Raw genomic sequence first — 25,333 nt, 5'->3', positions numbered from 1 at the left:
ACATGTACAGAAGTGCATATACACCAGATTCCTCTGACACTTGTTGATCCAGATTGCATATCACATGAAAATAATTCTCTCGCTGGCTAAAAAGAAGTCTTACTATAATGTTTTTGGGTGGCATTTTAGTATTTTCACTGAAATGTATACTGCCTATTTCTTTGAACCATATCTATACAAATTTCAAAAGCTTCCACAATTGCATGTTAATGTCTAATGTACACGAATGATGGTTAATTTATAATTTCAGTGTTCACATTTAACGAATGGTTTATATACTTATCTGGTGTCCTGAATATTATTGCCCTTTTTACATTAATGGAGTGGAGAAGACATTTGAGTACAAATATCAGCACAATTAAGCACAAAGATGTACGAGTAAGTGAAATGATGTGTGCAACAGGTCGATTGTGGACCCCTTGCAAATTCCACCCACCCAAGGGGAAATGCAATGTGTAAGAAGGAACTGCAGATGCTGGTTTAAACCGAAGATAGACACAAAGCTGGAGTAACTCAGCGGGACAGGCAGCATCTCTGGAGAGAAGGAATGGGTGACATTTCGGGTCGAGACCCTTCTTCAGAAATACAATGATGGAAATGGTATGTGGAAATGTCTGCTATTGTAACTGAGAATGTACATGCCACGCATTCCCTTACCAAGTCTGCTCCTCACACTTGCCTCACATTTCTTTCTCAAACTTAAGTCTAGAGATGTTTGTAGTGGTGGCGTGTAACCACTGTGTGGGTATGCCTGGACATGTGTGTAAAGCTCTTCCAAAAATGAGTCAGAATGTGAACAGATCCTTGAGATTGCCCTCTGGCATGGAGGATTCAATGACCTATAAAACGTGGAACTGTTAGCCTGCAGGTGATGCAAGTGTCACCTAGGACGAATGACAATTGTGAAAGGATTAATCTAGAACACCAACCGTATCACCTTTTTTCTGTCTTTCTACCTCTGTTTTGTTACTTGCTGATTCCACGTAATTTTGAGAATAGCCTCTTTTTTACATACAAATTAAATGGATTTTTCATCAAGCATAAGATGTCAAGTGGCAAGCTCTACGTCCTGGGAGTCGTTGAAGGCTCGCTGTTGCTTATTAAGCGACCAATACCCTATAATAGGCTGGGTACTGATCTTTTCGAACTTTGGTATTTTGCAGGATTCCGTTTTAGCTTAGAGATACGACATGAAAACAAATCCTTCGGCCCCCAGAGTCTGTACTGATCATTGATCACTAGTTGATAACTGATCACAAGATCGTTGAACACTACTTCTATGTCCTTCATACTAGGGGGTAATTTACAATTAACTTACAAAACTGCATATCTTTGGAATGTGGGAGAAGACCAAAGCACCTGGAGATAACCCACGTCACTGGGAGAACGTATAAACACCTTATGGACAGCACCCGTATTCTACATCGAACCTGGTTCTCTGGTGCAGTGTGGCAGCATCCCTGTAACTGTGCTACCCCTGTTTTGTTGCACCACTCTCTCAAACTCTGGTTTAAGGATTTGCTGTCTTGCCCATTTTACTCCCCATCACTATATGGTGCATCCAAACAATTGCTGCAGATTTTAAACTTCAAACATTTTTGTGAGTGTACATGTTGTATACTTATTGCAACAATGCAGATATTAACACACTCCATGAACATCATTGACCAAATTGGAAATATTTTTATTAATATGCAGTAAAGTTAATGAACTAATAATTAATGGAAACAAGGTGGGAAATTGCTAAGCATTTGCAGTGCCTGACTGGCAGACGTTTGATGACCACTTGTTTGGCTCTCCAGTTTGAAGCTGCACGAAAGCCATTGAAATAATTTGAGACCATTTGCCCTCCGTGCATCTGGAGCAGTTCCCAGATGTTTTGAAGCATTTTTGTGTGCTGACAGCCTGCTTGTTTACTTTCAATGTGGCTGTGCAAATAAATTGTTTTGGTTGACAGTGGGGCCAATCATTGCCATTCCAGGTCCTTCTCCCTTCAGTGGAAGGTTTTTGAATATTGTAACTTTAACTTTTAGGTGGTGGATCTACATATTGAGGTGTTGCTCAGGAATCTTCACTCTCTGCACAGTTTATGCCTAAAAGGGATCTATGTGTGGGACCAATTTTTCAATAGCTGCCAAGGTTTCCTTCAGCATCATTGAGATACAAAATGGTGACTATTTGGCAGTCATTTCACACCTATTATAAGATGTACAAATTCTAACTTCCCATTTGATTCTACTTCATGTCAAATTTTTGCCTTCTGTGTGCTATATTAAAATCATTTACAGTAGCTTGTGCAAGCTAGATGCACATTGCAAGTTGGCTTCTGCACTAACAAGTGGGGTGGTGAGCACTGGTTGAATGTGAGCAAAGATTTAATAACAAATGAACCCTCTTGCTCGGAATACCTAATTTCTTGTCCCATCATTTGTTGCCCAAACGATCAAGTCTCATAGCAGCTGGAAAATGACCCAATTCTTCAATAATCCAGGAAATATTTCCTTTGCCAGCACTTTTTTGTAATTCATTATTTCCTATCATTTATAACTTAATGCGCCTATTATTTTTATCATGGCCAGCTCTCAGTTGAGTCCTGGGATTAATCACAAATCCTGGAGATGCCACAACAAGCCAGGAGGGTTGGCAAACCTTTAGACAATCTTTGTTCCTTATTACAAAGCTGGAATATGTCCAGATTGAAGACAAATGTATCAAATAATACGAAGCGCCATGGAACAAAACATCCTTAAAACACAAGCCAGTAACAAGAGACTTATTTTAAATCACTGCATATATTATTTGGCAATAAAGTTTTAAAACGCATTTGCATTATTTTGTCTCTGCTGCTTTGGCGCAGTTCCTGAGAATGACGCCTTGATAGTAAGGAAAAGTGTGCATCTTGTGAAACATCACTTTCCATTCAATGTATATATTGATTGCCCATTGAAGAACTCCAACTTTGGAATATAGATATTAACAATTGAATGTCTTTTTGTTACGATTTGGTTTCTAATTAATGCCTAAAATCAAATTGATAAAACTGCAGTTAAAATGTTTTGGCTTCAGTAATTCAATACACATAAGCAAAGTGCAACCTTAGTGTAAAGTAATTTACAAAACAACTTCTGCAATGTCATTTGGTCACTTAAATCAAACTGAATTTCAGAAGGCAATAATTTGTTAGATCTGCAAGTGTTGTTCACCCTGGAATTCCTCATCTCCTTCCAGAGTTATGAAGGCTTTAATGTAAACCCATGTCTGGTGTGTGGAGGAGATGGCATGTGTAATTTACCTGAGAAAAGCATACAAAATAACAGCAAATTATATACAACAAAGCATTTTGTTCAATTTGTTTTTAAATTATAAAATATTTAAGTGGAAATCTGAAATAAAAACAATGCTGGAATGACATTTTTCATTTGGTTTATGGCAGGTTCTGGCATATGTGGAAAATAGCTAGATGCTGTTTTTTAATAGCTTGGAAATTGTATACTTCTCCAGACCTACAAATTATTGTATTCTATAATGCTGTTTTTCTTTAAAGGTGTCTGATAATGTCAAGCAAAAGGTTTAAATGACTGGGATAAGAGAATGTCTACATATGAAAAGAGGCAAACGATGGAATAGTGTCAACAAGTGTACTAGAATGGATATTCAAATATGAATGCTGCACAACTTTACTGGCAAAGGAAATGGTTGTGCGTGAATACTGAATATTCACTAAAAGCTACATTGAAGTGATTATTGAAGTTATTAACAAATTGATGATTCAATCTCTCATTTTATTTCATAAGGTTCCAGATAAATAACAGTGCATTCATTGGTGTTCAATTCTAGTTGGCTGAGTTACAGACCACAAGATCATGGTAAATGATTGATATTTGTTCAGTCTGCAGGAAGGTGAATAACAGCATTCTCATGAGATTGGTGTTAGATTCTATAAAATCTACATTAACGATCCAGAATTGTTTTTGAGTTGGACAATGTGGCTTTCTCATTCACTCCTAGTTAACGGAACACAAATATGTGGCAATATTGTGAGCTAGAAATAAAACTGGATTGCAGCAGAATGTAAACAAGCTAGTGAAATGGGTAGATGTGTGGCAAGTGATGTTGAATGCAGAGAATTGAGGTGCTGCACCTTGGTAGGAAGAATGAGGGTTGACAATATAAATCTATATAATATTAAAACTGTGTGGCGGCTGGCTGTGTGTGTTTCTGACTTGTGGCTGTCAGTCTTTGATTCGTTGCTACACCAACGTCAGACCCAGAAACGCCGACTTTTTTTCCATTTCGTTAAGAGATTTCACTTTTCATTCCAAGTATCCACTCATTAAATTTTGCGGTGTTTATGTACACATTTTTAATAAAATCCTTCTCTTTCCCCCCCCCCACTCATTTTGTCGCCTCCTGCTGGCCAGCGACCATAACGGCTGCTGGCGCCCGCATCTCGCCTCAAAGACTCCATTTAAAAACAGCCGCACTGCTGATTCCTGAGCCGCTTGAGTTGGAGGACCACGTCTCCCGTGGGGGCTGCGGGTAGGGAACGGCTGCGTTGGGGGAGCAGACCCAACGGGTTTGCACTTGGTCTAGTATAATTTAAAAGTAAGGTTCTAAAATGGGTGTAGGGTCAGAGGGAGGTGCGGATGGGAGCATAATTTGATAATCGCAGTTTGCTGAAGTGGTTCACAGGACTGAGCATGCTGGTATTTATCTATAGCAGCATATAAATCTCCGTCATACTCCTCAGTTGTAGTATTATCACCTCTTTATAGGAAGGATATGGAGCCATTGAGAAAATGCCATGAGTGAGTGGTAGGTTCCAGGGATGAAGGACTACACTTACAAGGGGCAGATTGGAGTGGGTGGTACTAATTTCCTGACAAAAGACGATGGGAACATCTGATGCAAGAATTTTGAGTTGGTTTGGGGGTTCAGTATTGATGTGGATAGAGAACTGGCTGGCAAACAGGAAGCAAAGAGTAGGAGTAAACGGGTCCTTTTCACAATGGCAGGCAGTGACTAGTGGGGTACCGCAAGGCTCAGTGCTGGGACCCCAGCTATTTACAATTTATATTAATGATCTGGATGAGGGCATTGAAGGCAACATCTCCAAGTTTGCGGATGACACTAAGCTGGGGGGCAGTGTTAGCTGTGAGGAGGATGCTAGGAGACTGCAAGGTGACTTGGATAGGCTGGGTGAGTGGGCAAATGTTTGGCAGATGCAGTATAATGTGGATAAATGTGAGGTTATCCACTTTGGTGGCAAAAACAGGAAAGCAGTCTATTATCTAAATGGTGGCCGATTAGGAAAAGGGGAGATGCAGCGAGACCTGGGTGTCATGGTACACCAGTCATTGAAAGTAGGCATGCAGGTGCAGCAGGCAGTGAAGAAAGCGAATGGTATGTTAGCTTTCATAGCAAAAGGATTTGAGTATAGGAGCAGGGAAGTTCTACTGCAGTTGTACAGGGTCTTGGTGAGACCACACCTGGAGTATTGCGTACAGTTTTGGTCTCCAAATCTGAGGAAGGACATTATAGCCATAGAGGGAGTGCAGAGAAGGTTCACCAGACTGATTCCTGGGATGTCAGGACGTTCATATGAAGAAAGACTGGATAGACTTGGCTTATACTCGCTAGAATTTAGGAGATTGAGAGGGGATCTTATAGAAACGTACAAAATTCTTATCGGGTTGGACAGGCTAGATGCAGGAAGATTGTTCCCGATGTTGGGGAAGTCCAGGACAAGGGGTCACAGCTTAAGGATAGGGGGGAAATCCTTTAGGACCGAGATGAGAAGAAACCTTTTCACACAGTGAGTGGTGAATCTCTGGAACTCTCTGCCACAGAGGGTAGTTGAGGCCAGTTCATTGACTATATTTAAGAGGGAGTTAGATGTGGCCCTTGTGGCTAAAGGGATCAGGGGGTATGGAGAGAAGGCAGGTACGGGATACTGAGTTGGATGATCAGCCATGATCATATTGAATGGCGGTGCAGGCTCGAAGGGCCGAATGGCCTACTCCTGCACCTATTTTCTATGTATCTATGTATCTATGTTTCATTCGTGTCTGTACTAGATATGAGGAGGCAGAGCACAGGAGATTTAAAAAGTTGGTTGCAAGGCAAGAGTTAGTTTAGCAGAGTGGGCATTTTTGAGGGCTGGCTGGCTTCAGGTGGAAGTGATGCTGGTAGGTTAAAGTTCAGGCCCCGGTGAACATGGGGCTTTGCTGAGAAGAACGAGCAGTAACAACATTAAGGGCAAGGTAAGATGTATTCCCCTTAAGTCAACTAATTTTCTAAATGTGTAGTTATAGAAGTTGTTTGAGTGGCATGAACCTCCCCCCCCCCCCCCCCCCCCCCCCCCCCCCCCCCCCCCCGTCAGATGGGGGAAATTGGGGAGCAGTCAAGTGTCCATGACAACTTTTTCAGGAAGTGCGGATCAATTTTTCAGGAAATCTACAGCTCCTCAGACCACAGGGTCTGATAGTAGTTTCTGATCAGTGTCTGATAGTAGTTTCAACAAGATGATCACACCAAAGGTTCACTCAGGTGATCGCCAGGTGAGGCAGGCAGGTAGTGCAGGAATCACCTGCGATTCTTCTCAAGTAAATATATCATTTTGGATAATGGCAGGAGGTGATGGCATCTTGGGGTAAAATAGCGGCAGCCACCAGATCAGTGGCACGGTATCTGACTGCTGGAAAGCAGAGTAGGGCAAAATCTAGGCAAGTGATAGGGGGCAGAGAAGGGGAGGCACAAACAGGACACCAGGTGCTGCATTCATTGTGGTCAAGTCATGAATGTTCCTGAGCAGACAAAGAACAATCTGAGATTGGACGGTGACCAACCAGAGGTTGTGGGTCGTATTGGTACAAGGGACATTGGAAGAGATGCGAGGTCCTGCAAACATAATCCGGGGAGTTGGGGTATTAAGATTTTTTTTAAAGGACAGATCCTGTATGATTTTGAACTCTGAACTCTGACTTCAGGTAACTCACCAACTATGTCTTTCGGAACTGACCAGGTCTTTCAGAAGTTATCAAGTTGCCCACTGGTTTTAAATTTTATGCCCCTTGTGTTTACACTGAAGCTTGCAATTCCCCCATTTGCCCACCAACCAGATGGTCTTTGCAACCCTGACCTCCTCATACCATCTTCACTCATTTGTATCTATTGTTCCTCCAACTTTTCTGCAACTTAAAACTAACTTGCTTTCTCTTGTTCCAGTTCTGATGAAGGGTCTTTGACCAACATTATAACTCGTTCCTTTGATGCTGCCTGACCTGCCAGTTGTTTCAGGCAGACAAAAATGCTGGAGAAACTCAGCGGGTGAGGCAGCATCTATGGAGCGAAGGAAATGAGCAAAGTTTAGGGCTGAAACCCTTCTTCAGACATTTACTATTTCAGGGCAGAAGAATCTTCATTTGTTTGAAGATCATCTTTCTCAGGTGGTAGGTCACAAGGAGGGGAGGCGAGGATGCAATTTGGACTCAGGAAGCAACTGGGAAACAGTTTCCCCCATTATCCTACCCCCCTCCCCCACATAGAAAAGTTAAAGGCTCCCCAAAACAAACTTTAAAGATTGAAAAACGGTATGTAGGCAAAAGCTGCCTTCAAGGCGGCGCCCCGATCCCTGAATAGAGATATTATGTTTGGTTCATGTGTGTTTCAAGGTTGAAAAGAAAATAGATGAAAATTTCAGTTTCCAGTTATTCACTCAAGGTATCTCAACACAAATATGTTTGAGACTTGTGCTTCATCTGACAAAAGGCTCATGTTGGAATCTTCAATCCATGTTTGAATGAGGCCTTGCTCTATGAAAGTCAGTGCACTTTTTTAGTTATTGGGAAACAAGCTATGTTTTGTAACCTGTGTTGTCAGCAACCAACAGTGTCCTCTTTTACAATGCGTTTTATAATAGACTTGTATTTATTTTTCTGAAGGCACTTCAATGCAAGGCAATTTAGATAAAATTGTCTTAAAACTAAGAATTCGTATTCTTTTGTAATAAGTAAATATAATGAAACTTGTACCACTTTCTAATCTTGTTCTAGATTTCTAGTTTTGTTGTAATTGAAATACATATTTTAAGAGTTTCAAAACAATGTTTTGTAGCGTATTATGGAGACAGAAACTGGTTTTCACTGGATTGAAATTCATGGAAAAATGCTCATTTTGTGTAACTAATAGGACTATAACGAAAGTCACATTGAAATGCTATTGAATCTCATTTAAAATCCTAGTTCTCTATGTTCTCTTCAAATATTAATATGTACAGGTGCACAACCTTTTATCCGGAAACCGAAAAACTTCGAAAACCGGCCATTTTTTCCAGGATGTCGTCTGCACACCAAAGCTCGCGTTTGGCGCCAAACTTGACCCGAAACGACCCACGGTCAACCCAGGTCTGTACTACTGTAGCGGCTGCCTCCTCCCCGGAGACCGGGGTGACACTTAAACATCTGTAAATCATTGCTTAAATGTTAGTCAGTTAGTTTGGAGGGCTTTTATGTGAAGGGGGAAACTTTAATTCTTAGTCCCCTACCTGGTCGGAGAGGCGGGGAGCGGTCAATGCCTTACCGGGTCGCCGTGCATAAGCTCCGGAGCGCTGTGGCCACCGACTCCCAGCTGGGGCTGCGGGCGTCTGGCCGCGGGCGGCGCCGGTTGTAGCTCCGACCCCGGCAACTCTACCCCTGGCTGCGCGGCGCTCCAAATCCAGCGCGGCCCGCGGCCGGACGCCCGCAGCCCCAGCACCGCTGTGGCCGGCCGACATGTTGTGTGTCGGCGGCCACAGCGCTCCGGAGCTTACCGCACGGCGACCTGGTAAGGCATTGCCCGCTCCCCGCTGATATCCCAGCGCTGCGACGCCGCCGACTCCCAACATCGCGGCGCTGGGGCTGCGGGCGTCCGGCCGCGCTGGATTTGGAGCGCCGCGCAGCCAGGGGTAGAGTTGCCGGGGTCAGAGCTCCAACCGCGGCCGGACGCCCGCAGCCCCCAGCTCCGCGATGTTGGTAGTCGGCGGCCACAGCGCTCCGTAGCTTACTGCACGGCGACCCGGTAAGGCATTGCCCGCTCCCCGCCTCTCCAACCAGGTAGGGGACTAAGAATTAAAGTTTCCCCCTTCACCCCCCCACCACATAAAATCCCTCCAAACTAACTGACTAACATTTATGCAATGATTCCCCGGTCTCCAGGGAGGAGGCAGCCGCTCCAGACTTTTCAAGCCGCCCGCGCTACCTACCTAATCTATGCTAAAAATCTTCCATTCGGAAATCCGAAAAATTCCGAAATCCGACAAGTGTCTGGTCCCAAGGCTTTCGGATAAAAGGTTGTGCACCTGTACCTCTTTGTTCCAGTTCTGATGAAGGGTCTTTGACCAACATTATAACTCGTTCCTTTGATGCTGCCTGACCTGCCAGTTGTTTCAGGCAGACAAAAATGCTGGAGAAACTCAGCGGGTGAGGCAGCATCTATGGAGCGAAGGAAATGAGCAAAGTTTAGGGCTGAAACCCTTCTTCAGACATTTACTATTTCAGGGCAGAAGAATCTTCATTTGTTTGAAGATCATCTTTCTCAGGTCAACCAAGCAGGAAATGGAAACATACCACTGTTTCCTTTACATGATGATGTTAGAAATTAAATTACTAGACTGGTAACATGGAGATTGAAAGCTTGGAATCCATAATAGCAATTTGAAGCTAAATTCAAGAAATTTGTTTTTAAATTGTAAATCTTGGAAAAAAACTTGGATTGGTTTACTGTGATCCTTTGCAAAAGAGTGTGCAAGAGTCCTGACTCAACATATCATCTATCCATTTCATCATTGTTGCGTGACCCGGTGAGTTCCTCTAGCACTTTGTGTTTTGTGTTTTGTTGAACTTACCTAGTTATTGTATATCATTCACATCCCATATTGACCACATCCTATTTCATCTGCACTTTTCTATAGCTGTATCATTACATTATGCACTTTATTTTCTCTTTTTACACTACTTCTTGAAAGTATGAAATGAAGTATGAAAATGAAAGTATGAAATGAAAGTATGAAATGATTATACATGTTTGGTATGATCTGCCAGGATAGCACAAAATACAAAGCTTTACACTATCTCGGTACACGTGACCATAATAAAGCAATGTCAACACCATTCAGGAAGGCCTTTCTCTTGGAAAATGTATCTGCTCAGTGATACTAGAAAAATGTATTTAAAAAGTCTTGTCACAGAGTTACTAATGGAATGCACATGGCGCATTTACTTTAATGATAAAATTTATTACATTTAATCTGCCACTTCATTTCCAAATTTATTAAACACTATTCTGTTAAATTATCAAAGTGTAATAATTCATCCTTGGCCCTTCGCACCATGTCATACTCACATGTTTGGTAAACAAGGGAATGTGTACTCCTCTCTCCCAGGCAGCACAAAATGATCCACTCGGGGTATTGTGCCTGTCTTATCTTTGTAGTTCTCCTGGTGTTGCTGAGCCATCTAGTGAAAATATATTTAATTAACAAGTCAAAGACACAGTTGTGAACTTCACAATATTATTTCTTGCTCCAGGTTTGCCCATGCTCCTGTAATGTGCTTATATCCTCAAAGTTGCTAATATAATGATAGAAACATAGAAAATAGGTGCCGGTGTAAGCCATTCGGCCCTTTGAGCCAGCACTGCCATTCAATATGATCATAGCTGATCATCCAAAATCAGTATCCCGTTCCTGCTTTTTTTCCCCCCATATCCCTTGATTCCGTTAGCCCTAAGAGCTAAATCTAAAAGAGCTAAATTATGTTGGTTGCATCCAACTTCTTCCTTTACTATTTCATTTCTGCCACATTTCCTGGCTACTACTGTAATTATGTTGCTTCCATCCTTGAAATGGGTTGTCACTGTTTCCTGTTTGGCGTTTGAAAATGATTTTTTTTGATTTTTTAATAAATGCCTGGCTTTCAAACAGGTTGGTGGAACAAGCTGCCAAAAGAGGTAGTTGGGGCAGGTACAGTAATAACATTTTAAAGATGTTTGGACTGGTAGATAGAAAAGGTTTAGAGGGATGTTGGCAAAGAGGTAGCTTGGATCAAATATCTCAGCATGGATGAGTTGGGCCAAAGATCCTATTTCCATGCCCTATGACTAACTTGGATATTTTTTTAGGCAGTTACCAACTTCATTTTCTGGTCAAATGATACATTTCTTTTCACAACCATAAAATTAAAGCTGAAATCTATCTTTGCCTGCAGTACAAAAATATAATCTTACCAATTGTACACATTTTATGTTGATCTAAGCAGAAAATGATCATCAGTTCAGTGAGCTTGATTTGCCCTTCTGGACCCTGTGTTTTAATCATAATCATACTTTATTAGCCAAGTATGTTTTGTAACATATGAGGAATTTGATTTGCCATAGTCATACCAATAAAAAGCAACAAAACACACAAAATATATTTTAACAAAAACATCCACCACATTCTCCTCCACATTCCTCACTGTGATAGAAGGCAAAAAGAAGTTCAATCTCTTCCCTTCTTTGTCCTCCTGAGGTCTGGCGCCTCGAGCCTTCCATTGACGGGACAATCTTGGCTCACGTAGCCGGCGATCGGGCCCCCCGCATTGGGGCGATCAAGCTCCCACATTTTAACATACTCCTGCTGCATTACCCCTGAATCTTGATGTTTTGGAGCATTGTAAAGTACTTTAACTCTGTGCTGATAAATGAGTAATGAAATCAGCCAGCTTGACTCTTGGCCAAATATGTAAGAGAATCTGGGAGGCGGCCCCATTGCATTTTCAGCTGCAAACTCCACAAACTATGAAAGACTTGTGCTGTGAGTTAAGACCTGCTACATTTTTCAACCTGCTTTTAATAATTTTGATCTTGGTAAGGAACTGTCTTGTCCAAAGCTTTTTAGTTAAACTATTCATTTGGTTCTAAGCATAGACGTGAATAGTCATATCATATATATATTTTTAAATCATCAGCCATATCAGAGAAATCGGGCAAGGGTCTGCTTTGTCTGACCAATAGATGATACAAATCCACACCAACTGGCCTTCAATCTTCCTAAATAGGTACTAGGATAAAAAATAGCATTAGTACAACATTAGCTTCTGTTAACTTGTTACCTTATCAAAAGTTTTCAATTCGTCCTCCCTGTCAAAATCCACATCGTGTCTGGACCACCGTGGAGCAAACAGCCATCTGTTCCTGTTGTTGATCCTATTTTCTATCACAAGAGATGGATCATTGGAATAAAACGTTGGAAATTGCCCTCCTTTGCTATAAGGACTCTGACTTGAATTCAGAGCTGCCATACGAAAATCTTGAAAGTATTTCCTGGTGCTGTTTCCATAAGTATCGCCATATGTAAAATGTAATGTTGGAACAAAGCCACGGTACCTGGAATCAAGCACATAATATGAATAGCGTGGTTTAGCTGGGTCACAGCACAGGGAAGGGCTCTTCAACCCATCACATCTGGTTCAGTCATCCCATCACTTGCTTCCCTGGCTCTTACCAAAACCCTGCAAATTACAATCTCTCAAGTGCCTATTGATTCCCTTGTGGAGGTATCAATTCCTTATCCAACATCTATGCTATCTTTACCAACAGAGAATTTTAGCTCCTGAATAAGCATTTTGGTTTGTGAAATCTCTCCAATGAACGGGCACTGGCCTAATTACAGCAATGATGAGAGAAACACTATGATTCAATCTGATCCTATTGCATCCAAATAGTTAGGTTGAGATCGAAGAGTTCTGGAATTTTAAGTGTAAATCACTCCAGACTGTAGATGGAAAAATTTAGCCGCAGAGTCGACACGGGGGCAAAATCTTGTGAAATTTGATTTTAAATAATTAAGTTGAGACTTTTTTTTATGGGGATCATCACTCTGCATGATATTGTATCTGGTGTCTATTTCTGAAGCTAGCAGGGAACCTTGCTAACAGATTCTGACCAGGAAGAAACAACTTCACGTATGTTGTTTTATGACTTGGTAGATCAATTTCCCTCGTGTGATAAAAGAAGTTCTATCGTAACATATCTTGGCTCTGTCATTTTAGCTTTGGTTGAGTCGTGCCCTTCTCCATGATGATAAAGTATTGGCCAAGGCTTAGCTGGCAACCCAGATGCAGCCATGTCCAGCTTTGTCCACGGAGTTCAAACAAGTTTCACATCACATTTCCACATTAGGAACAATTTTTTAAACATCAATAACATCAACACATTGTAGAAAAAGACAGCAAACCTGGTGACATAAAAGATCTTTGCCATAATGCTGCAGAAATGGGTTAATATTCTGTCTGTTATTAGCACCAGAGCCTCAATTTCTTTCATTTTTAGTTTGAGGCCCATACCATCCATTAAGCCTGTGCTAAAAGCCTTGCAGAGAATAATGAGTATCAAATTAAAAATATAAAGGGCTCAACTTTTGAACATTCTTTATGAGGTGATTACATACAAAAAGTGAAGAAAGCAAAACTTCATATTTTTTACACAGTAAATAGCAAAAGTATACCTACTGGTTGGCAAATTTCAATAAAATATCTAAAGGAGTGGTGTTTTTGAAGAAGAAAACATCTGAATAAGGTCTGAACAAGTCTCAACGTGAAATGTCGCCTATTCCTTCTCTCCATAGATGCTTCCTCACCCGCTGAGTTCCTCCAGCCTTTTTGTCTACCATCGATTTTTTTTCCAGCATCTGCAGTTCTTTCTTAAACATGTGTTTAATGATCTGGAGACCACGACACATCGGAATTGAACATTAGAACTGTGGGAATATGGTGCATATAATATCCTTTTTGAATAAACATTTAACACCAGCAAAACCAAGGAACTGATTGTGGACTTTGGAAGGAGTAGGAGGGGGACCCACAGCCCCATTTATATCAGCGGGTCGATGGTTGAATGGGTCAAGAACTTCAAATTCCTGGGCGTGCACATCTCTGAAGATCTTTCCTGGTCCGAGAACACTAACGCAATTATCAAAAAAGCTCATCAGCGCCTCTACTTCCTGAGAAGATTACGGAGAGTCGGATTGTCAAGGAAGACTCTCTCTAAATTCTACAGGTGCACAGTCGAGAGCATACTGACCGGTTGCATCGTGGCTTGGTTCGGCAATTTGAGCGCCCTGGAGAGGAAAAGACTACAAAAAGTAGGAAACACTGCCCAGTCCATCATCGGCTCTGACCTCCCTTCCATCGAGGGGATTTATCGTAGTCGCTGCCTCAAAAAGGCTGGCAGTATCATCAAAGACCCACACCATCCTGGCCACACATTCATCTCCCTGCTACCTTCAGGTAGAAGGTACAGGAGCCTGAAGACTGCAACAACCAGGTTCAGGAATAGCTACTTCCCCACAGCCATCAGGCTATTAAACCTGGCTCGGACAAAACTCTGATTATTAATAACCACTTTCTGTTATTTGCACTTTACCAGTTTATTTATTCATGTGTGTATATATTTATATCATGGTATATGGACACATTTATCTGTTTTGTAGTAAATGCCTACTCTTTTCTGTGTGCTTAAGCAAAGCAAGAATTTCATTGTCCTATACAGGGACACATGACAATAAACTCACTTGAACTTGAACTGACTTGACATGGTGTTACCTCTTGCCCAACCTGGCAATACAGATTATAGAAATGAAGATTAATCTTAACTATTGCAATCTTGTGAGACAGAAAATGATATGGATTGCCTCTGCACTTCATCCTGATGGAATGATCATCTACACTAATATCAGAACAAACCATTTTAATCATGAGAAAAGGATCTGAGGAACTTAGTGGGTCAGGCAGTATCTGACCCAGCAGGTTGTTTTTCATTAAAGATTCCAGCATCTGCACTCATGTGTCTTGTTAATATTGAATAAACAAACCAAGGGCCTATAAAGACTATATGTTCCATGGCAACAACTGTCAGCCGTAAGAAGAAACATTTAATAATTCATGAAGCTATAGGAAAAATACCTGCACTGCTGATGCATAATGGATCCACATTTTATTTTCAGCAGTGGGTATAAACAAATATCAAACATGGTTTGCATTTCGGGCCATATAACATGCCAAGAAAAATCACATGCGATTGTTGTCTTTAAATATGAGACGAGTGTATTGAAAATATGTTAAAGATAAAATTGGCATCCATCAGATATCCAAACGAGTTCTCAGTGAATTGGCTGCTCATTTGGTGCAAACTCGTTTAAAGGGAACTCTACGCCACTGCCAAAAATCCGCATTCAGCTGGAAGAATATCCAATAGCGTATTTTTAAAGGATGCAAGGACTCTTTCTTTACAATTCAATGTATACCCAAAGGTCATGGAAACAGTTCCACTATTTTAAACATTGTAAGCTTGAGTAGCTTATTTAACAAATGATTTCTATCATCTTTAACTGCAAATGTTTGGTATGCCATTGCATCCCTTGTGCCTGACGCCAGATATTTCTCGTATTTACTTATGATGCAGAAGGAACCTTTTGGCCCACTTATGATACAGCGTGGAAACAGGCCCTTCGGCCCAACTCGCCCACACTGGCCAACAATTTCCCAGCTACACTTGTCCCACTTGCCTGCGCTTGGTCCATATCCCTCCAAAACTGTCCTATTCATTTACCTGTCTAACTGTTTCTTAAACGATGGGGTAGTCCCAGCCTCAACTACCTCCTCTGGCAGCTTGTTCCATACATCCACCACCTTTTGTGAGAAAAAGGTTACCCCTTGGATTCCTATTAAATCTTTTCCCCTTCACCTTGAACCGATGTCCTCTGGTCCTTGATTCCCCTACTCTGGGCAAAAGACTCTGTGCATCTATCTACCTGATCTATTCCTCTCATAATCTTATACACCTCTATAAGATCACACCTTATCCTCCTGCACTCCATGGAATAGAGACCCAGCATACTCATCCTCTCCCTATAGCTCACACCCTCCAGTCCTGGCCACATCCTCGTAAATCTTTTCTGAACACTTTCAAGCTTGACAATATCGTTCCTATAACATGTTGCCCAGAACTGAACATGCTGCCTCTCGAAGTAATCTCATTCCCCAACTTATTTCTATGTAAACTATTCTCTCTCCCTTGGTCTCTCAGGCCTATATTCTACCATCGCCAATATTAAGGGTGATTTAAAGTTAACCATAGCATCACATCTTCATCTTTGGGCTGAAGAAGGAAACTAAAACACCCTAGGGGAAACCCATGACGTGCAAGGCAAATGTACACTCCACACTTGCATTGCACATCAAAATCGGATATGGCTCGCTGGAGCTTTGAAGCTCCACTGTTTACCGCATGCCAGGAGCACTTTCCTATCTTGCAATAACCTTCCCGCAAGATGCAACAGCATCACAAAGGCAGCCAGCATCATCAGCGACCCATTCCACCCTGGCCACACACTCATTTCACTCCTATTATCGGGGAAGTGACATAGGAGTCTCAAAATTGTAACGTCCAGGTTCAGGAACAGCTTCTTCCCTACACCCATCAGGCTATTAAACACAACAACCTCCCAATTAGCTCTGAACTATATACCTGGGGGTATTGGTTTTGTCTTTTTGTATTTATTATTTTGTTGTGTGTGTTTTATATATTTGAGTGTGTTTTATGTACCCAAGTGGGACCCGTTGGGCCCCGTCCCCAACATAATAATCCACCACTCATCCGTTCCCCCAACGCAACCCGTTTCCACCATTCACCTGTTCCCCCAATGCAATATTCCACCACTCACCCATAGCACCTACAAGAGGCCTAGTCCCCCAACGCAACCGGTCGGCGCACGTGGGGCTGGGGGGCAATCGGTGCTTCCCGGAGCCAATGAATAGACTTGACTTTTGAGTTGGCATCGGTGCTCTGTGGAGCCAATAAATCCTTCCCACGTGATTCTGCTAATGGTGATGCTGCTGCTCAACGATTGGGTCACCAATTCCAGAGAGGGGTATGGCCAAAATTCTGTGGGGAGAAATTCTTAGCTGCCGTTACCGTTGGCAACAATGACTCTGCAGCTTATGTAAATGATCCCATTGTGATTGGTGGACTGTGAGATGGCATTGTGACATCATCACTGGAAGCAGCCAGAAAACTCTGATTTGAGATTTGATGTTATATTTCACGTTATTAATATTTAAAGTTTTATAAAGTTTTATAAAGCCCAGTTTGAGAAGAATAACTGTCACTCTGCTTTAAATATCAATAACGTGAAATATAACATCAAATCTGAAGGAATGTTGACAGGAATAACCACGGGGTAAAGTTGAGTAAGGTTCTGCAAAAACTTTAGCACTACCGTGTAAGTCTCCCTGTCAAGGGCAGTTTTTATTTTCAAAGTTAGCTATTTTAAAACTTTAAATATCAATAACTTTTGAAATGTAATATCAAATCTGAAGGAAATCTGTTTATCACGACGGCAGGAAAAATGCGAGTAAGATTCTGTAAAAATTTCAGCGCTACCGCGTAGTGTTATGGCGAAAATACAAAAACACACACGCGCGCGCACACACATACAAGATGAGACTTTTATAAGTATACTAGACCAAATGCGGACCCAGCACTCACCCGTTCCCCCAAAGCAACCCGTTCCCCCAACGTGAGTGGGTGTCGGGGGGAGATGGGTGTATGGGGGGGGAAAGGGGAGTGTGTGGGTGGGGAGGGGGTGGAAGGGATTACCTTATGACTTTGCAATTTTGATCCTTCTCTTGCTCATAGCAAATTTCAAAACTATGTGTATCAAAGTCTCTATGGTTTCTGAGCTGGTGTCGGGAATTTGAAGTTGGGGAATGACCTTGAATAATTTTATCAGCAGTTGGTCTGTAAGTGTGATTGAATTCCTTTACCATGGTATTGAGCGTTGGCCGTATTACTTTCACAGAATATTGGTCCGCGATGGGAAGTGTGTGGGAGGAAGGGAGGGGCGGTGAAGAGGGAGCGCCACGCTGTGGGAGGGAGGGAGGCAGAGGATGCGGGCGCCGACCAGAGCGAGGCCGTGGGCCGGCGCCGTTCCAAGGACCCGAGTGAGGCCGCATCTTCAGTGCGACTGGGCCAGGCAAGGGGGGAGGGGGGGGGGGGTTTCGATAGGGCGTAACTTTTTGACGAAGGTAGAATATGTTGTCGTGGATCATTCACAAACCTGGTGTCAGGAGTGGGATACGAACCCACGCCTCCAAAGGAGACGTCTTTGAGCCACGTCTCCAATTCTTTTGCCTGAATTTATTTTAGTTTTTTTTTACAACGGACCATCGCTCTGTTGTCATGGCAGGATCGTTTCGTAAACCCGATCCTCTGATATTCGACAGTGAACGTGCCGAACGTTGGCGCAACTTCAAGGTGTAATTCGAAATTTTCATTGATGCTGCCCACCCGGGAGCTGCTCCCCACAACGTTGCATCAATTCTCCTCAACGTAGCAGGCATAGAGGCTGGCCTGCAGGCACAGGATTTCGATTACGCCCCAGAACATACCGATGCGGCAACCCAGGTTGTGACCCCGGCAGAGTCTAGCAGGAACCCCACCTGCCTCCTCCGAAAGTTCCGTGACCTGTGCCAACTTCGCACTAACGTTATCATGAAGCACCATTAATTATTTTCCCGTAGCCAACACGAGGGCGAGACGGTCGAATCCTACATCGGTGCCCTGAAGAGCATCGCTGCAAGATGCCACTTCCAGGACCGCGACGTTCTCATCCGCGGTAGACTCGTATATGGCATCCTGAATGACAAGGAGAGAAATAAACTACTCCGGGATGAGGAGCTCAACCCTCTCAAGTGCATGTTTCGAGTTGACGAAGTGACGTACGTGGGCCACGTATTCCCCAACAGCGGCCTCAGGCCAGACCCTTCTAAAACCATTGCCATCAATGAAATGCCAGCACCCACGGACGTGACAGCTATACAGCGATTTCTAGGCATGGTAAACTACCTGGCAAAATTCATCCCAAATTTCAGCGAGCTGTCAGCCCCGCTGCAACAACTGACCCCTCAAGCTACTCTCAGACAATGGAACTCAATTCTCCAGTCAGCTCTACAAGGATTTCGTGAAACACTTTCATCACATCACCAGCAGCCCCGAGTACCCGCAGTCCAACGGCCTGGCCGAGTGCGCGGTAAGAAGTGCAAAGGAACTACTGGAACACTCACACAGGGCCAGCTCTGATGTCTATCTCGACTTACTCAACCTACGAAACATTGTCCGCGACCCTCTCCTGGGATCTTCGGCCGAACAACTCATGTCACGGCGAACCCCCACCCTGCCTATGGGCAAGCAACTGCTAGAACCACAAGTTTGCGCACCGTCAGCGATCCAATCCCAGCTCCACACCGCCGCGACATACAAAGAAAATACTATGATAAAACCAGCTCTCCGCTTCAACCGCTCAACAAGGAACAGGTTGCCCGCTTACGGTTGCTCAGAGGGTATGACCGCCTCGGTGTCATTCTGGGATCAACCGCGGAGCAACGCTCATACCTGGCCAGTGTTAACAACAGCATCTACAGACACTCATGCCAACACCTCGTCCCAGTTAATGAATCAGCACCTTCCCGTCCTTACACTAACCAGCCTGTCGGTTTTCACTCACACTCCAATGCCATCTAGCTTCCCAAGATTACATTCTGGATGTTTTTCATCGTTAAAGATGAAGTGCCCCTCCTTCCGGGTATCGATCCATGATATGGGCCTAGTCACCTTCGGCAAAACTGTGTACCAACTATTTACCTCTCAAATTCCCACCCAACAACTGCTCGAACAATACAAAGATCTTTTTGACAACCAGCTGGGCAAGCTTCCCACAGAATACAGTATTGTAACCGACAAGGAGGTTACACCTGTCGTTCGCTCTCCACACCGAATCCTGCACGCAATGAAGGACCGCGTCAAAACTGAACTAGACAGAATGGAAACACTGGGCGTGATAGCCCCTGTCAACGACCCCTCCTCCTGGGTCTCCACCATGGTCGCTGCAATCAAGAAGAACAGAGACGGAATAGGGATTTGCATCAACCTTAAATACTTAAACACTGCCATCAAACGACCACACCACCCAATGCGGACAGTGGAAGAGGTCGCAGCCAACCTGGGTAAAGCCACAATCTTCTCTGTCCTAGATGCTAAGAACTCATTTTGGCAAATACCGCTATACCATGCATCCACCATGTTAATAACTTTATTCGGTATTGCCGTGCTCGTGGTAACAGGGCCTAGCCACAACAATCGCTCTATGCGCTCAAGGTCACACTTTCCCACAAGGCACTGACTGAAATAGCAGCACCAGCAGAGCCACAACCGCAACACCTGCAAGAAGACAGCCAAAACATACATTCATGTTTACCCGACTCACCGTCTAAAAACAGTGATCCCATGACAACGCTCAGTATCAACAATACCAAAGTCACTGCAAAGATAGATACTGGGGCACGGTGCAATGTTCTATCCTTATGGGACTTCCAAAGAATTCACAACAATGAAACTGTTATGAAAACAAACTCCAAGTTACATCCATTTGGTGGGAGAGAGTTGCAACCAGTTGGTAAAGACACACTCCAGCGATTCTTCCACCGGTGCCAGCGCCATCCCTGCCTTCCCCGGTGCCCTCATCTCCACTGGTATCTTCTCCTCTGCGTTCACCCGATAAGGGACTTGCTACCTCAGAGAAGGATGAGGTGCACAAGGGATACTACCATACACGTGCAGGTCGTTTCTGCAAGCCAAACCCGCTGATTGGAAACTTCACCGGCTATACTTGAACTGTGCATGACCCGTTTTGTTTTATGTGCTCGTATATGCACAAGCATGTACAAGTAAAATAAGAAATGCACACACCTTATACCGGTGTTTTACAATATATAGAGTGGTTAGTGTAATATATATGCTTTGCTTCTTTAAGAAGAAGGATGTAGATCAACCCTTATATATTGATTTATTATCTCCACTACACATATATTGGTATTATGGTACTACACTAACAAGGCAACCCCACCCCCTATTTCAGTCTGAAGAAAGGTTCCAACCAGAAACGTGACCTATGTTTTTTTGGGGGGGTTTTCCTCCAGATATGCTGAGTTCCTCCAGCACTTTGGCTATCATTGGCATTAACCAGCATCTGCAACTCTTTGTTTCTACATACATTTTAAATATATTCTATTTGGGTAGTTTACAACCCAAAGGTATGAACATTACATTCTCCAATTTTGGGTAACTTCTAAAAACCCCTCCCTGTCCCCTCTTTCTTCTGCCTTCCTCACTGTCTGCAACTCCAACAATTTTAGTGTTGTCTTCCATCTTACCAACCAGACCATCTGCATTTACAACTTGGATGTACATGGGCTGGTTAGTAAGTAGAACAGAGGTTCCAGCACAAATGTCTGCAGAACTCCACTGGTCAAAGACCTCCAGCCTGAAAAATACCCATCCACCACTGTGTAGGAAGGAACTGCAGATGCTGGTTTAAACCGAAGATAGACACAAAAAGTTGGAGTAATTCAGCGGGACAGGCAGCATCTCTGGAGAGAAGGAATGGATGATATTTTGGGTCGAGACCCTTCAGACTGATGTCAGTGGAGAGGGAGATACATAGATAAGGAAGTGGAAGGTTTGAAACCAGGACAAAGACAATGAGGGTCAAAGAAAATATAGAATAGATCATTGTTAGTTGGGAGAAGGTCCGCCATGATCACATTGAATGGTAGTGCTGGCTTGAAGGGCCGCATGGCCTACTCCTGCACCTATTGTCTATTGTAACAACTAAAGAAATAGAGATAAAATGTAGTCGGAGACAGTCAGACTGGTCAGAGAACTGGAAAGGGGGAATGATGCAGAGAGGGGGAAAGCAAAGGTTACTTGAAGTTAGAGAAGTCAATGTTCATACCGCTGGGGTGTAAGCTGCACAAGCGAAATATGAGGTGCTGTTCCGCCAATTTGTGCTGGACCTCACTCTGACAATGTCACTTCCTCAAAAAAACTCGATCAAGTTAGTAAGACATGATCTGCCATGTCTGATTGTCCCTGTTTATCTCGCTCTCTTCCAAACGTGACTAAATCCAAACCAGAAAATACCTCTCCACTAGCTTCCGTTTACTGACTCATTAAGGCATTTCCTACCAAATGCCTTTTGTTTCTCTGCAGTTTTCTTTATGTAAAAAGACCAGCTCATAGAATTCAACAGGTTTGTTCAACACTGTAATCTCGTGTCAAACTGAACAACTCCCATCACCTCACCTTTATGGGTCTAAATGAGTATAACAATATCATGGATGTTCTATTTATCCTTTTATGTCATTCATGCCAAGATTGCTAACCCTGATAAGTTTGGAAATGCTTTTCTTATTTACTCTTAACAAAATACTTAATGTTTTTAAATTAAATTTCATCTGCTTGGTCTATACACGGCATTACAGAGGATGTGTTCATAAAGCCACCTAAAGAAAATGATAAGTCAATATGTTGCTGGTATTCAAAATGATTGCAATAACAAATTGACACTTTGTTTTCATTTAATATAACTAAAAGCAATGTCAATAACTGGAATTATAATTATTTTATTAACAATTGTATTTACTATGAATTATTTTGTTTCCTGTAATGAAGCGCCAAGCTTTCCTTTTGTAAACTGATTACTGATTCGCCAATTGGAGCATGCTCAGAGCAGTACTTTTGTTGTCTATCAGTTTAATTGTTCCCTGGACATTGGGAGAAATAGTGAGGATGAAGGGGAGTACAATAGTTTAAATCCTGAATTTACACACTTAACGTAATTGTTCAATAACTTCACAACTAATGAAATTTAAAACCCTTTGTGGCAAAACCTATCATCTAAATCTAAGAAGCCTTATTCTAACCAGGCCCTAAGAGTGGACATTCAATGTATATGTATAGGCGGAAACTACAATCTAGATCAGTGATTGACTCCATCTAATTAATGAGAAGACTGACATTTTGGTGCGATTATTCGTGACCATGGCGAAATAAATCTGGATGATTTTAGTACTCATTAAAAGACTGAAGATCCCAGAATAACCGTGGCTGCTGAAGCACTATCAACTGCAACACTAATATTTAGAATGACAAGATATTTGATCAAAACGTATTAATGAAAGCTAGCTTTTATAGTTTTCTCTCCAGAATACTTAGTGATGAATTCACTGCTTGCACAATGTAAACAATGATATTTGAAGCAAATTACTTTCAAACTCTGATCATAATGTTAACGCTCTCTTTTCTTACCCGGGCATTAAGGCGGGAGGAATGTACGTGGCATTGTAGTTAGTAATGAGAGTTCCTGCGCTCCGGGAAGCCATGACTCCAGTGACAGTAGTTGTGTGAACCACAAAACAATCCAAGGGTAACGGCCTGCTTGTCTTTGCTGCTTTGCTGTCGCGACGTTTCCCCGGGAAAGCCCTGGACGGGAGCTGTCAATCAGCGCCGTCCCGTGTGTAACAATTTGTCACCAGGCAACCATGCGGCGTTGATGCGCACCAGGCAACCAAGCATCACCCGACGGTGGGTGTTCGCCTTCCCTTGTGCGCTGGGCAGGTTCAGCCCATGGGCTCTCTGCCAACGTGGGGCAAACTGCACTTGCACCAAGTTTACTTGCCTTGCAAGGTGGGTGCTCGCCTTGTGCACTGGGCAAGTTCAGCCCATGGGTTCATGCCATCGTGGGGCAAACTGCACTTGCACCAAGTTTATTGCCTTGCAAGGTGGGTGCTCGTCTTGTGCACTGGGCAGGTTCAGCCCATGGGCTCCCTAGGAACGTGGAGAAAACTGCGCTTGCACCAAGTTTGTAGGATGGAACTGCAGATGCAGTTTCTATCGGTTTGGAATGGATTTGAAAGGGGTTATATCCTTGTACAAGGCAAGAAGACAGACACAAAATGCGGGAATAACTCAGCGGGGCAGGCAGCATCTCTGGAGAGAAGGGGCTCGACCCGAAACGTCACCCATTCCTTCTCGCCAGAGAGGCTGCCCAAAGATACTAGCTCCTCTAGTATCTTTGATGCTGCCTGTCACGCTCAGTTACTCCAGCATTTTGTGACTATCTTCTTGTACCAAGTTTAATTGCCTTTTACGAGGATATCATATAACCCTTTCAAATCCATTCCAAACCGATAGGAACTGCATCGCCATGTTTTCTTTCCAAACTTAATTTGTATTTAAATATAAGATAAATATTTTGCTAATAAATCAATTTAAGTTGTAAATACATTATTGGTTAATTAAGGCTGACATGCATGTTATAGATAGGCAGAATAGACTTCGAACGCACTTGAAATATAAATACCACACGATAAAGTAATAAAAATATGACAATCTTTATCACAAAGCTATTGAATGCTTTTATTTTGAGTTAAGTGGGAAAAATCAGATGTCTTGTTCTGATTTCCATATTCTGCACTGTTGCAATGCAGTTAATCAATGCGATTGCCTCGTGTTTCCAATAAAAATGAATGTTGTTTAAATACAATTTCGTGAGCAATATGTAAAATGTCCGTGGTTTTTGCCAAAATCAAGTTCTTTGAGCACCCGCTATGAAAATTTCACGTGTGATTCCAATTTGCATTTTAATTCCATCCTCCAAATTACCTATTACAAGTACATTTATTGCTAAATGTAGGACTTATGACATTTATTGTAGTGTACATTATTGCAGTGCAACAATGCAGCATCACAGTAAGATTCCCTCTTTGTCGGTTAGCAAACAAGCTAAGGTAAATAATGGAGTAAAATAATATCCAGCTGAGAAATTTAGATGATCAATGCTACATTTTTATTGCCTCGCTTTTGATTTTTTTTTTTCTGGTATGTAATGCAATTGGTACCACTTCTAAATGAGATGTACCTTCCCACAAATTCAATTTATTTGAGTTGCAAATTATCCTTATGTTTAAAAAAAATAATAATTTGTGGGATATGGACTTCACAGGCTGAGCCAGCATTCAATTGTCCATCCCTAATTGCCCATGAGAAGGTGGTGGTGAGATGCCTCCTTGAACCGTTCTTGTCTTTGAGGTGTGCCTATCCTCACAGTGTTGTTACAAAGGGAATTCCATGATCTTCACCCAGTGGTGGTGTTCCCAAGCTTTTGTTGCTCTTGTCCTTCTAGCTTGTCAACATCATAGGATTAAAAGGTGGTTAAAGGAGTCTTGGTCAGTTGCTGCAGTGAATCCTGCAGGTGGTACAAACTGCTCCACCTGTGCATTAGGGGTGGAATGAATGAATGGTTGTCGATGGGGACAAGTGGACTGCTATGTAGAGTATGGTGTTGAGCTTCAGTGTTTATCGCAATTCATCACAGCATGGTTTGGGAATTGCTCCATCCAAGACTGCAAGAAATTGCAGA

The 25,333-nt window shown here is 42.7% G+C and overlaps 2 protein-coding genes across 2 annotated transcripts in view; one reads left to right on the top strand and one right to left on the bottom strand.

The window, feature by feature from the left end:
- otof (otoferlin) overlaps positions 1-25,333 on the top strand; it is a 313,157-nt gene that overhangs the window by 32,027 nt on the left and 255,797 nt on the right. The gene's annotated exons all lie outside the window — the stretch shown is intronic.
- fam166c (family with sequence similarity 166 member C) lies at positions 1,666-23,418 on the bottom strand. Its single transcript, XM_033021485.1, has 4 exons — positions 23,221-23,418; positions 12,129-12,402; positions 10,381-10,493; positions 1,666-3,292 (listed from the first exon to the last, which is right to left on the bottom strand). The coding sequence occupies exons 1-4, from the start codon at positions 23,292-23,294 to the stop codon at positions 3,289-3,291; spliced, it is 465 nt and encodes a 154-aa protein (XP_032877376.1). The 5' UTR covers positions 23,295-23,418; the 3' UTR covers positions 1,666-3,288.

This window comes from Amblyraja radiata, chromosome 5 (assembly GCF_010909765.2).
Source record: "Amblyraja radiata isolate CabotCenter1 chromosome 5, sAmbRad1.1.pri, whole genome shotgun sequence".
NCBI lineage: Eukaryota > Metazoa > Chordata > Chondrichthyes > Rajiformes > Rajidae > Amblyraja > Amblyraja radiata.
This window is presented reverse-complemented; position numbering and strand designations above follow the sequence as displayed.

Excerpts from the sequence above, each read along its gene's own strand:
- fam166c (XM_033021485.1), bottom strand. The coding sequence starts at position 23,294 with ATGGCTTCCCGGAGCGCAGGAACTCTCATTACTAACTACAATGCCACG. Across the intron at positions 12,403-23,220 it reads CCTCCCGCCTTAATGCCCGG|GTACCGTGGCTTTGTTCCAA; the intron begins GTAAGAAAAGAG and ends GCTTGATTCCAG. Across the intron at positions 10,494-12,128 it reads AATTGAAAACTTTTGATAAG|ATGGCTCAGCAACACCAGGA; the intron begins GTAACAAGTTAA and ends TATTTTCACTAG.